At 30.8% G+C, this 13,755-nt stretch overlaps 1 protein-coding gene and 1 non-coding gene across 9 annotated transcripts in view; both read left to right on the top strand.

The window, feature by feature from the left end:
• The window catches only part of Rbm26 (RNA binding motif protein 26), a 79,032-nt gene extending 65,982 nt beyond the window's left edge, over window positions 1-13,050 (top strand). For 6 of the 8 annotated variants that reach the window (XM_046447259.2, XM_046447266.2, XM_046447296.2 and 3 more), the window contains 2 exons: window positions 1,759-1,872; window positions 3,569-4,743. In XM_046447259.2, the coding sequence (XP_046303215.1) occupies window positions 1,759-1,872; window positions 3,569-3,658 (204 nt within the window). In that variant the 3' untranslated portion in view covers window positions 3,659-4,743. Of the gene's footprint in view, window positions 1-1,758; window positions 1,873-3,568; window positions 4,932-9,318 lie in introns of those variants that run through there. The other 2 variants (XM_046447275.2, XM_046447226.2) reach the window with 2 other exon arrangements.
• LOC124095373 (U6 spliceosomal RNA) lies at window positions 10,144-10,248 on the top strand. Its single transcript, XR_006852454.1, has one exon. It is a non-coding gene; the product is annotated as a U6 spliceosomal RNA (small nuclear RNA).
• Window positions 13,051-13,755: the final 705 nt, after the last annotated feature.

Here is a 13,755-nt window from a genome sequence, read left to right as displayed (position 1 = left end):
TTTCTCCTCCTCCTTCTACCTCTTTCCCCCCTTTTCTTAGGGAGTTATTAAGGATTGTACTCAGGGGACCTCAGCCACTGAGCCACATCCCAGCCCTGTTTTGTATTTTATTTAGAAACAGAGTCTCACTGAGTTGCTTAGCACTTCACTTTTGCTGAGTCTGGCTTTAAACTAGTGATCTTCCTTCCTCATACTCTAGGATTACAGGTGTGTGCCACCGCGCCTGGCTCTTGCTCTTCCCTTTTTAAATCAAGTTTTAAAAGTAAGATTGGATTGCAAATTTTAGGAGAAGCATTATTTTTGTCAGGAATCTGTATTACTGGTCTTTATAAAAGTAATTGGAAAGTTTCCGTCTTTTTTTGTGCTCTGAGATTTAGGTAGATGTTTCTTAAAAGTTTATTAGAATTCATCTGTGAAACTTAGGACCTAGAAAATTTTATAGCATATCTTTTTTAAAAGTCTGTAGAAATGATTGCTTTAGGGGGCTGGGGATAGCTCAGTGGGTAGAGTGCTTGCCTCACATACACAAGGCCCTGGGTTCAATCCCCAGCACCACCAAAAAGAAAAGAAATATTGCTTCAGATTTTTAAAAAATCTTTTCTGACTTTAGCTTGGTACTTTGGTAGTTTATTTCAAAGAAATGTCATCTTTATATAGATTGACTGTATTTGCATTGGGATGAGGAAATGTAATTTTATCTTAAATCAGAAGTTATTTGCACTGTGTAACTTTTAAAAAATTCTAATTCTGTAACATTGTTATGAGGCCATGAACTAAAAAACTTGCAGCTGGATTTTAATAGGCACAAAATCTTTTAAATTTATCATAAATTTATATGTGCAGATTTAAAATTTATACCTGGGGACTTTAATATTACACAACTCTGTTCACAAGTCACAGAACATGTAATTGTTTCTACATTTCACATTATGTTGTACTTTTGAGATTGTACTATAAATCTTGTGACTATGAGTTATTTCAATATGCTGCTAACATTGATTTATGTTCATTCATGTTACTTTAATTTGAATGTCCTGTTTCCAAACCAGTCACTTAATGTAGCAAGTACTTAGTCTTGACTGTTTCCTTAGTTCAAATTTTATAATATTCAGTTCTAAAAGCTTTGTAGGAAATACTGCTCTTTCCAGTAGAACAGTTCAGGGTTTTCACTTCATTTATCGAGATGTTTATATTTATATCAGTTATACATCAAACATTTTTATGGTAGTCGTGATTATTTAATGTAATTTGATGATAATATACATGCAAACTTTTTCTTGTATTTGTTAAAGGCTTCTAGTTAGTAGTTACTATACATGTCATTTTTAAATTAACAATTGAAATGCAATAAAATTCACTTAGCCTATTAATTTTAATTAGACATTGATTCAGAAACTACAGCCAAGAATTTGAAATTGAAGTGCCTTGGGATTGTTGTTTTATATTATTGTATTGTAAATATATTTCTTCTGGTCAAATATTGGTCAGTAGTAAAATAGCTTTACTCAGTTATGAAAAATTATTGTTGTATTCTTTTGTAAAGTTTATTGAATCACAAGTCTGGTGATTTTTAGAAATAAATAACCATAAAAAGTAAATTGCAAATTATAATAATAAATAGTAAAACCAAAAAAGCAAATGAGTAGATAGTCGTCTACAGTTGAATTTGGCTATTTTAATTTAAATATTAGGCACTACAAAATTTATTTTTTTCAGAAATTATTAATGTTCTATATACCAATGTTCTTAATTTTTTAGGCTGCAGTTCATGGAGCTCGTTTTAAAGGGCAGGATCTAAAACTGGCATGGAATAAACCCATAACTAATATTTCAGCTGTGGAAACAGAAGATGTTGAACCTGATGAAGAGGAAGTATGTTTTTCTTTTCCACTTGTTTTTGCCCTTTATTGTTCGTAGTATATATATAAAGTGTGATTTTTTTTTTTTTTTTTAAATGGCCGTGATCTCATCATAAAGCTTTTGTTCTTGAGCCATATTCCAGACAGGGGATATCAGAAAAATGCAGATGACTTTAAATTTTCTGGATTCATGACAAGGATTATTGATTACTAATCCAAAGAGAGAATATATGAAAGTCATATTTTAAATTTATGTGTATGTGTACACACATATATTTAAATATCTATGTGTGCACACACACATACACTTAGTTTTCATTTACTCTTAGAAGACAATAATTATTCATTAGTTTTTATCCACAGGAAATTTGTAATATTTTAAGTTTTAGGATATCTATTCTATTCAATTGCTGTATTAACGTTTCAGCTTTCTTGTAATTCATATCGTTTTAGTTCATTAGTGAATGCCTACTATATGCTAGATTCTGTGATAGGCACAAGAATGAATAAGACACGGTCCCTATCAAGGAGCTTATAATCTGGAAAGGAGGGTGGTGGCAGATACCTGAGAAACTAATTACAATAATAGGCAGTCTGATATGCTGAATAAAGATTTGAAAAACGTGCTGTGAAAACCCTGAGGGAGGAGAGATTGTTTCTGTCCAAAAGAATATTCAAGGGTGGTATTGACAGTGGAGCTGGACCCTGAGTGATAACATAGCTTTCCATAACCAGATTCTGGAGCTGGAAATATAGTGAGAAACGTATTTTAGGCAGAACCACAAACTTCAGAATAGGTATGGAAAAGTGCATTTTTCTTGGGTAATAGTGATTAATATGATGACTGAAAGGTGTGGGCATCTTAAACAGGGAAGTGAGAGAACACTTTGAAACCAAAAATTTTAAAAGTAAGCAACTCTGTTTTGCCTAGTCATAAAGGAAACTGTAGGGAAAACTAAGAGGTTAAGAAATAAAGGTAAGGTGAGGAGACTAAATGATTCTTTTTTTTACCTTTGTTAGATTTTCATAATGGCACTTCATTTTGTTAGAAGAGCATTTCAAGGCTGTTATACATATCCATAGTCAAATGAAAGAATAAAATGTATACTTTGAAACTCATATACATGATTTGTCATTTTATGTTTTAGATTATACCTTTGTCCTTCCATGAGTTTGAATTGAATGGGGAGAAAAGCAGGAGAGCTCCTGGTATTAGGTATTTTGAAAAGTCTGGAACAGCAGTCTGAGAAACTTTTATGAAGGGATTGGGGAAAAGAAAAGAATGCTATAAAATGTTTGTTACGTATAGCAGAAAAGAAATAGATAATTTAGTCGAATTTTTACAAGCCATTAGTTAATTTAGTGTTCAGAGTTAGAATCAAAAACCTAATGTTTTCTTTTTTTAAAGAAGTATTAAGTAGTAGTATTTTGAAGGTACGGATGGTGGTTTAATTTGTTAGATGCAGGAGAAATGGCATATACAAAGTCTTAATTTGGTATTTCTTTGATGCTTGTTTCTTGCAAGCAACAGAATAGAAATAATTGAGTGGATAACAGTTACTTTTGTTTCTTTAATGTTCTAGCTTTAAAAATACCTATTGTATTCGACTCAGAGATCAGTGTTTAAAAGTGTCACCTTTTTTTTTTTTTTCTTTTCTTTTCTTTTTTTTTTTTGTTGGGTAAATTCCTAAATACATTTTAACCTAAAGTTTCAGGAAGAGTCTTTGGTGGATGACTCATTACTTCAAGATGATGATGAAGAAGAAGAGGACAATGAATCTCGTTCTTGGAGAAGATGATTTGACTGATCATTGATCGGCATATGCTAGAACTCTACCTGTGTTTCATTAGTATTATCTAATGTACTTTTACATATTTGTAAAAACAATTTTTTGGTAAAATGTGATGAAGATGGATTTCACAAATAGACAAAAGAGAAGAAAACTACCTTCTGATCCTGTATTTTGAAAGATTGATGTTTGCATTTTATTTCAGTAAACAATTGCTAAAGACATCATACTAGAACATATGCAATGTTTTTATTACATACTTCTACTGAACATTACAGAATTCTTTGGGTTCTTTGTAATTTAATGAATAGGTCTGAAAAAATATGACCCAATACTTGTTATAATTTAGAGGATTTTGTTTTACTCCAAATAAGGAATGAATTTGCATTTAAAATCTTAATGAATGTTTTCAAAATGAATAGATAACATAGTACTCTAACTAAAGTCTCCAAGTTATGTACTCATAATATTACATAGTAGTATGCTTAGGCTTTACTATGTATTAGCCTTTTGTTGGACTTGTGTATGTATTTTATCACATGGGTTTTAATAATAATGGTGTATGACTGCTTTACATATGAGTCCTTATGCATCTGGATGTTAAAAATAAAGTGGAATGGTCTCTTAAAAAGAAAAGAAAAGAAAAAAGTGACAAAAAGAAAAAAAAAGTCCAAGACAATGTTCCTTGATTAAAAAAAAAAGAAAAAAAAGAAAGAAAAAAGAAAAGAAAGAAAAAGAACAAAGGAAAAAAAAGAAAATAAAAAATTAAAATAAATAGACCATTCCAGATGGTGATCTACCCTTCCCCCCAATTATCACAAAAGAAGCTATAATCACTTATTCTTAATGATTAATGATACCTTTACAATAATGTACAATCCAATGTTTAAAATTCTACCACTTCAGTTTGGTTTCATCCTATAAATTTTCAACAGATGTCTTAAAATTTAAAAGCAGGCTGATTAGTTTGGAGCCAGACTTCAAGTAGAGCTAACATTTGGTGAATAAGAAAGCATCATTTTACATTTTGGATGTATGAAAGAAAACTTGACCATTTGAAGATGTATGAATAAAGAAATGTACTATAGATACTACTTTAGGAAAACACTGTTTGGTAAGTGTTCCAGTCTGATACTTTAAGTGTGCATTTCCTATACTTGTATAAAAATCTTTGAAATTTGCAACAATATTGTGATTTTTAAGTGGATTTCTCTGGCAAGTGAACATGATTATTGAAAGTTGATATATCGGTTTTCAGGAAATAAATATATTCTTTGTAGAATGAGGGGGTAGGAGATTATTATATTTATTTTTAAAATCCATCATTTCAATTACAAGTGTTTCTGCCTCTCTTGAGATTATAGAGATAATATTAAAAATCACATTTTAAAAAATCACTTTCATTCATATTGGAGACCTTATAATCAAAAACTAATTCCATTTATGGATGCTATTTTTTTTTTAAACTTCCCCATACACTTTGGGTTGAAGTTGTACTTTCTTGATGGTAATACTATTTTGTAGGAATGTTTTGACTTGCAGTTGCTTATATTTAAAATTACACACTCAGATTTCAGTTGTCAAAAATACTTACTTTACCAAAAACTTTACTTATATCTATGATATACTTTTATGTAGTCTTTTGTATGTTGACTATGTGCTATTCTGATTCATTAGGTAAGTTTCTTTTCTTTTCTTTTTAGTAGTCGTGAAAGGTGCCAAATTGGCAGAGGCTCACGTTTCTTCTCTTTACACCAAACAGGTATTATAAAGAAAGTAAATCTTTCGAAGGCCAGTTAAATCTCCATGCTGATTTTTGGCTTTATAATTTGATTAGTAAATTTTTGCCCAATGTTTCAAAAATTACTGTAAAATTCCCTTATAATGTACCTGAAATTACCTGCTGTGTTTATTTCAGCCCATAAACAGCTAACCAGAAACACCTAGCCTAAATTTCCTAGTAACCTAGAATTTTAAATGTTTTACCCATGTTGCTTTAAATGAATCAGAAGACAAGTATGTTTCAGTTTGATCTGACAGTATGAAGATTAAATATTACCAACATTCATTAGGTTCAGAAATTGTACTTTTATAGACATTAGTATGGTTTTAATTATAAATATTACTTATTATGGATTTTTATGGGTATGTTTATAAATACTCAGTCTCTGTGTTGTACTTTTTACATGTTCTTTTATTTAAAGTATTCATTAATTTTAAGTAGTCATTAATTCCCATTTTACAGATAAGGAAACTTAGGCTAATAGAAATGGAGTGATTTACCCAAAGTCATGGCTCATGAGTGGAAGGACTAGATTTGAATATAAGCATTCTGATTCAGTGCCAACTTTTTGTTTTGTTTTTGGTACTGGGGATTGAACCCAGGAGTGCTTCACCACTGAGCTACATCCCCAGATTCCTCCCAACCCCCACCCCCTACCTTTTTTTTTGTTTATTTGTTTTGTTTTGTTTTGTTTTTGAGACTAGCTCTAAGTTGCTGAAGGCCAAACTAAGTTGCTGAAACTGGCCTTAAACTTGGGATCCTTTTGCCTCAACCTCACGAGTAACTGGGATTACAGGCGTCCCCACTTGTGCCAGCCCCCCCCCCCCCAAAAAAAAAAAATTAAACTACATTACTACTTCTTTCCTAATTATTGATAAGTCATGAGATTGTGTTTATAGTAAATGTGGTAGTTCTTATCTCAGAGATACTGCACAAAATTAATATATTTATTTGTCATCAGGAAGTTCATACTTTTACCCTCCCTTTTAATGCAGCACTTTGTTCATATCTTTGTTACAATACTTACGTTGTAATATAATTTATCTGGTTATATGTTACAAGCTCCTCTAGGAAGGGGACCATGTCTTATTCATCTTTTTATCTCTACTGCTTATCATAAAGCCTGGCTCATGTGGGCACTCAAATGTTTGTTGGATAATATAGTGAATGAATGCATATTTAAATCTCCAGTAATGGGGTGACAATTACCTCCCTTGTTAATTCTTATCAATTTTACAAAAATTTCTTTTGATGGTCTTTTCAGTCACTGAGACCATTTTGCTAAACAGTGGATACAGTTAAACTTCTCTTTAGAGGGTTTATACTTACAGTCTTAGTGAAATTTCCACAATAATTAGTAAGGCATTAATATTTGGGAGTGTTAAATGTTGTAATATCAGAGGTAATATAGCCTTTGAGTTTCTATTAGAGAATGTGATTGCAAATACTGAGAATCACCAATCTAGTCCATCCCACTAATTTTTTATATCCAAAGGTGACCTAGTATAGAAAACTGGACAAGTGTTAAGAGATAACAGTTTTTGGTCTCAGCTCTGCAACTAACTGTGGCCTTAGACAAGTCTCTTACCTTATCCAGGGTTGTTTCCTTGTCTGTAAAATGAAAGGGGTTGGACTAGATGATCTCTAAGATCCCTTTCAAACGTATAGTTTCTTTGGTGCTATTTTAGTGTTCCAAAACAATTTAATATATATAAATCAATTCTTTATGTCTGTTGTTGCTGTTGTTTCTATCATCTTATCAGTGGAAACAACTTAGATGTCGTTTTGATAATACATATAATATCTCTTGGTACCGTTTTATATGTAGACTTCCCAAATTCCATTCAACCTACTAATAAGTAAAAATTAACTTCTCTATTCACTAGCAACTTCCATTTCCCTATTATAACTTTTCCTTTTGTTTCTAAACTCAAGGTTTAAAAATAAAAATATCTGCCTGTAATGCAGAAAGTCTCTTCATATGCAAATATGGATTTAAATCCTCTGTTCATTTCAGTTTACTTTCTTTTTTTTACAATATGCTACCTAAAAGTAGAAACATTTTTAAATTCTATAATTCAACTAACAAGTTTTTTGCTTTACTGTGCATATATGAGCTGTTGCAGGCAGAGTTGGGGATGGGAAAAGGATTAAGGGCAACTTAGGTTATCTGCTTATAAGAAAAAACAGGAAAATTATATATTACTGGTTAAAAGATTGATTAGGATTACCTCAAGGGATGGTTGAGTTGTCATTTTACATATTTCAGTATTTTATGTCTCTGAGCAGTTGTTGTTTTAAGTGTTATTGGATAATTGTAACATTATAAAAATTAAGTATTTAATTGATGCCCATACATTTAATGAAACTATGATGCAGGAATGGAGAATATTCCATAACTTTTGTTTTATCGTCATATAATCCAGTGTAACAACCAGTAGTGTAAAGACAAGGCTTCACTGTTTTAGCTGATTACTTATAACAAGTATAGCTGAACTTAATAGAAGAAAACATCTTGTTACTAAAACTGGTTTTGGGGCACTGTATTTCCAGTCTTATTTGGAACACTAACTATTGGGCATAAAGGTCTTTTAAAAAAAAAGCAGTTGCTTGTTTGGTATGTTGAAATATTAATGATTGTATCAGAGTATCATACAGATTTTATCCATCCATATTTTCTTTTTTCCCCTTACACATAATACAGACTAATTATAGAAAATTAGATTTAGTTCTCCTAGAATTTACCTAAGTATTTATGAGCCTCTCCCCCTTTTATAAAAAGTTTGCTAGCCTTTTAAAACAGATGTCCTGTATGATTGTTAAATTAGTTCACTTTTTTGAGCTTTCTTTCAGAACTTCTAAAATCCTATAAATTAAAAATGGAAATTTAATGTAGAATTAAATCACCACTGTAAAATATTTGTAAGGCAGAAGGAAAATTTCTTTTTCCCATATATTAGAAACTTATTTTTGTTAACATCTTGAACTGGCTAGTTCTAAGGTATGTATATGATTTTTAGAAAAGAATAGTTCTATTTTTTTCTCTTTGACATTATATACTTATCAAATGAAACAGTCTTCTAAGATAGCTACCTAAAAGTCCTAGGAAGAAAGAAATTTTGGTGAACATTACTCCCATTGTCAATAATTTCAAATGAAAACATCATACTTCTTTAGTAGAAAAACACCTAATATCTTGCACTTTGTTAGTATTTTGTGCTCATTACTTAATTAATTGAAAGCACTCTTAATTTCACATCACATTTTTATATTTACTCCTTCCTAAGTCTCTCCCTTCGTGTTTCTTTATTTCATCCATTCACTTTTCTTCTCATCATCCAAAGTTAGTCTTTTTTGGTATACCAGACACTGTCTCATTTTGATGCATTTCTTTTTGACCTTAGTACTTAGTATAGAATTTTATATCATACAGAGTGTTTAAAGAATGAAATGGTAATTGAATGGAATTTAAGGAAATTAGTTACACCTTGCAATTACTTTAAAGAAAATTTTTATTTTTATTTAAAATACCTTGGAGTTCATGTTTTTTAAATTTTTCTCTGCCTACCCACATCTCTATGAATATATAACCTGATAAGGATCTAGATTTCCTAACTGAAAATTTCAGTCAGAACCATGTTATAGTGCTGTGAGTTTTGGAAGCTTGATGTTTCAAAGAAACATGATGTAGAGAAGTTTTGTTAAAATCACTTTAGTCCAAAGCTAGTCCTTTGTGTAATTTGTCTGCAACTTTGATTATGATTCCTTTCTCAAAAAGATTATTTTAATGTTTAGAAAAGTTGGAGATCAATTTATGGTGTGACTCAATTTTTAGAATTATTTGCTTCTTGCAAAGTTTTTTTTTAATAGTCTTCTCTTTTTTCAGCAGAGAGAGATCATCATTGCCTGAATTTAGTTTTGTGACTACAAGAGCAAGACCTGTTCCTGTCCGGAGACGACTGTTAATGATAATATCATCCTATCATTTTGTTGCCCTTTATCAATTGAATAGATGTTTACATGTACTATAATTAGCATTTTATCTTTACAGTACACCCGAGTCCAGAAGTATCTGAATGTGTGTTCTGTGTGACCTTATTCATAAAGGTTTTTTCCCCTTACTTTATAGCCACTATTTTTTTAAACACCTTAAAGAAGGAACAAGGCCTCTTAGTTTCCTAATATGAGTACATTCAACCTCAGCCAAATTGAGAATTGTGTCTGGGAAATCTATAAAGCCATGATACTGTGTGTGTTCATTAGCATGAACAATTTATAATGAAGAAAATGAATTAAAAAGTTAAGCATAGTTTGGTTTTAATTTTTTCTTGGTTTTAAGATATATTTCTGAGATTACAAGAGTCACTTAAAATAATTTTGAACAAATGAGATATTTTTACACACTGTAATGCTTGCCCATTTCTTAATGAATATACTTCATTGCCAGCACCGCTTACCCAAATATTATTTTTTTTTAATTCTTAGCTCTTCAAAACAAGGAGAATAATTTTCTTTTTGAGTAATAAATGATGATCTGTGGATTATAAATATTGAAAGAGATCTATTAAATGTCCAGTTTACACAGCTTTTCCTGTTTTCTTCACTTGTAATCAAACATCAAAAGATGATCAAAGATGAGCAAAGGGAAATAGTATAATGTGTCTAACATTGTTAAAGACTATATAGTTTCAGCTGCTTTAAAAAGTGCTTAGTGCTTGGTTCAGTAGCACATATACTAAAATTGGAATGATACAGAGAAGATTAGCATGGCTCATGCTCAAGGATAACACAAATTCGTGAAGCGTTCCATATTTTAAAAAATGTGTATACAAATTATTTATAAACAATGGCTTAGAATTACCAAGACTATGATTAAATCTCATGTACACTCAATATTTTTAAAAAAATTTTCTCAGTATTCCTTCATAGATTCTTAGGCATTTGAGCACTCAAGTCTTTATTAGGAAAGTGAAGTTACACTGATTCTATTCACCATTTTTTTTAAGTTCATCCAGACATACTTTTTTTGTGTGCAAAGCTGACTATTCTACATTATTTTCCCCTTGAATATGCATCGTGATTGTCTTATAAAAAATGAAGAGAATGTAATAAACATATAATATTATCTGTTTTGATCCACATTGGTTACACAGGCATGGTTAAGGGAAAAGTCATATTGTGAAAAGTCTTCTGACAGTTATTAACAAGGCATTTGTTTTCTTAAACTTGACTTTTTTGAGGGGGCCGGGGGCATTCGCATTTACAAACTAGCAGGTAGCTAGCTACCGGAAATTCAAAAACATTTTCCCAGATTAGTTTGGTACTTTTGATTTTCAAGGAAAGACTCTCTGCCCCTAAAGTAGTAGTTCAGCTGCTAGATTAGAACCCAAAGAACATCTTCTGAAGAGACCCTACTTGCTCTTAAGTTTTGTTTTTTTTAATGGATGTGGACCATTTACTACCACCTTCAACTTTGTCATGGTTTTTCCCTTTGCTTTTAAATTAAAGCAAATTGAATATGCCAATGGGAATCAAAAGTCAAGATGATTTGATTCTCATTAAGATCATTGTGTTTTTTGAAAATTGCTGTGAGATCCAGTTGGTCAGTTATGTATTTAAATCCTCATATGTTGATTAAAGATAGGTTCTCATTTTTTAAATTTTCTTAAATAGGATTCTCATGGAGCTATGTGTAGATAACTGTACAGAATCACTTTTATGTAATGAATGAAGTGGTTTACCTCTGCATGATTGCATTATGGAAGCCTTTTATATATCTTTATATTTTTCAATATACTTAGATTTTACACTATTAGCCACTCTAGTCATGCTATATTTGTTTTTTTAATAGAGTTTATAAATATTTATGCTCAAAGTACAGATCAACTGAATATTTTTGGTCTTGTTTACAAGATAATACTTTAAAGTGATACAGGCCCCTCAAGTGTCTTAGGAAAAAGTCGTTGGTGCTACAAAACCTTTCATTAATCATTTTGAACCTGTTGTCTAGACTTTGCTAGGCTTTAATCTGTGATTGCTTATGATTTATTCTAATCTAGCAGCATAATTATAAAAGTGGTTCACGCTGAGTCAAGTAAAGAGCCCAGCCTATTTGAAACACCTCATAAGTTAAGGAAATGGTACAGAATGACTGTACACTTATTTGTGCCCAGCTTCCCCTAAAAGATTATTTTGATAAGAAGGTTATTAATTTGACTAAAATTTTAAAAAATGTATTCAGCATGGCTGTTTTCTCATATGTCAATTGGAAAACGTCTCTAGTACTAAAATATTATGTAATCTTACTCTGCTTCAAGTTGCCTTCTTTCACTCAACAGTAGGCAGAGTAATTCTTGACTATTTGCAGAATACTTGATGAGTTATTAAGAGATGTATTATTACATTGTACAAGTTTTGCATTGATGTGTAGAGTTTTTGTTTTGTCCCCAAATTTTATTCCAGCACCTTAGTGAATGTTCTTAAGATACTATTGTTAAGTATCAGCAAAGCATTCATATATGTTTACTTTTGATTCTCAGAATCCTGAACTTGTTTTGAGTGGTACTACTTCAGAACATACTGTCTGGCACAAGATTTCCTTTAACAAGTGGTTTGTTTTAACTTAGTTTCTGTGGACTGCTGAATCTAAAAACACCAAAGGAGTTTTTTCTTGTCTGAAGACTGGATTGTTCCAGTGTTTAATACCTGTGCCCATAAGTATCCCATTTCATGAATGTGTGTTGGCATGGGGAAAAATATTCCCTGCTCTTTGAGTGGAGCGAAAGTAATTGGTTAAGCTGTAGCAGCTTTTTGTTTATTTTTAAAGTGATAATAAAACTTGAACTTAAAAAAGGCAAAACTTGAACTAGAAACTACTCTTGTATGCTTAGAATGTTTATAGTATTACATGGTTTATGTGGGGTTGTCAACATTTTTATTATTTATAGTTGAATTATGTTTTGTTTGTTAAATATCCATAATGTTTATTATTTTTATATTTCAAAAATTTTAAAATAAAATAGTCTTACTAAAAACAGTTGTTAACGTTTAGAATTGTCCTACATCTTGCATCAGCTGTATTATTATGAACTAGAAAGATATGTACCCGATGGGCATTAACAGTTGAGAATTCTGAAAATTGTCTGTACAAAGAAATGGCTCCACATTTTCTCTTGCTTCTTCACCCTTATTCTTATTTTTTTTAATTTAATTTTGGTTCTGGTGTGTTGATAGCTTAATAACTCCTCTCACATATGCATACATAAATTTTCATTACCCTTTTCCTCTCTAGTTTCTGCCTCTTCACTGGTGGAAGTTTTCTCTATTCATTTATGGCCAACAATTTAGGAGTGATAAGTATAGAAATACTATTATGTCAAAGGAGGAATTCCATGGATTTCTAAAAGTGAAGTATCAATCCCCGAGGCCATTGAAAGCTTTCAAATTTCTCTAACTGAATTTTCACCTGAAGTTTTTTCCCTTCTGATCTGATTTGGCTTACTTTCCCAGCATTTAGCATGTTCATTTCATATTTAATTTTATCAAAAGGATTTTATAAAAACTCTGCAAAAATGCATTTTCATCTCACTGTTTCAATAAAAAAAATCTAAAGAGATAACGGTTGTGAAATGGAGAACTTTTGTTAATCTTGGTAAAATTATTTTAACAATATAATCATTTTATATATACACATATATTTGCAGATGTATGTGTATATATTCATGCCTTTAGAGTATTTGAAGATTGTGTTAGCCTTCATTTAAACCCAAATATATTTTTTTCACAAAGAACAAACTTGTCCTTTTTAGTTCTTTTAAAAGATCATATGTAGTATGTGTCATTGTAGAGAAGCTAGAAATGTTAAAAGGCCAAGATGTAGTATAATAGCCTTTCATTTATAAATGATCACTAGACATTTTTAAAATGTGACTATACAGTTTATTTTGTAGCCTATTGCAGAGTTAATACCATCTTTAAGAGTCCATCATTTGTAGATGAATCATGTAATCAATTCTTAGTTTGGGTAGATAGGCCTTTCCATTCCTTGAATGTATGAATATATCCTTGAAAATCTGTACCTTTGATTATTTGTGATATATCCTCAGAATTGCTTAGTCAGAGCATACTGATTTTTAAAACTTGATAAATTTTGCATTTTATCATTTACAAAGCTGATAATACATGCAAATATCTAGGTAGGTACTTATCATAATTTAACTTTGAAAATAGCATAAGTTGAGTTTGCACATTTTAGAACTCAATTGAATTTATTCCATGTTTATATTATGGCAAATCATATTATGCTTATTAGTAAAATAATTAA

The sequence above is a fragment of the Marmota monax genome, unplaced genomic scaffold, assembly GCF_021218885.2.
Source record: "Marmota monax isolate L192 unplaced genomic scaffold, Marmota_monax_Labrador192_F-V1.1 WCK01_AAM20220418_F8-fsc00043, whole genome shotgun sequence".
In the NCBI taxonomy this organism is placed as follows: Eukaryota; Metazoa; Chordata; class Mammalia; order Rodentia; family Sciuridae; genus Marmota; species Marmota monax.
Note: the sequence above shows the minus strand (reverse complement) of the source record. Positions and strands in the feature narration are given on the sequence as shown.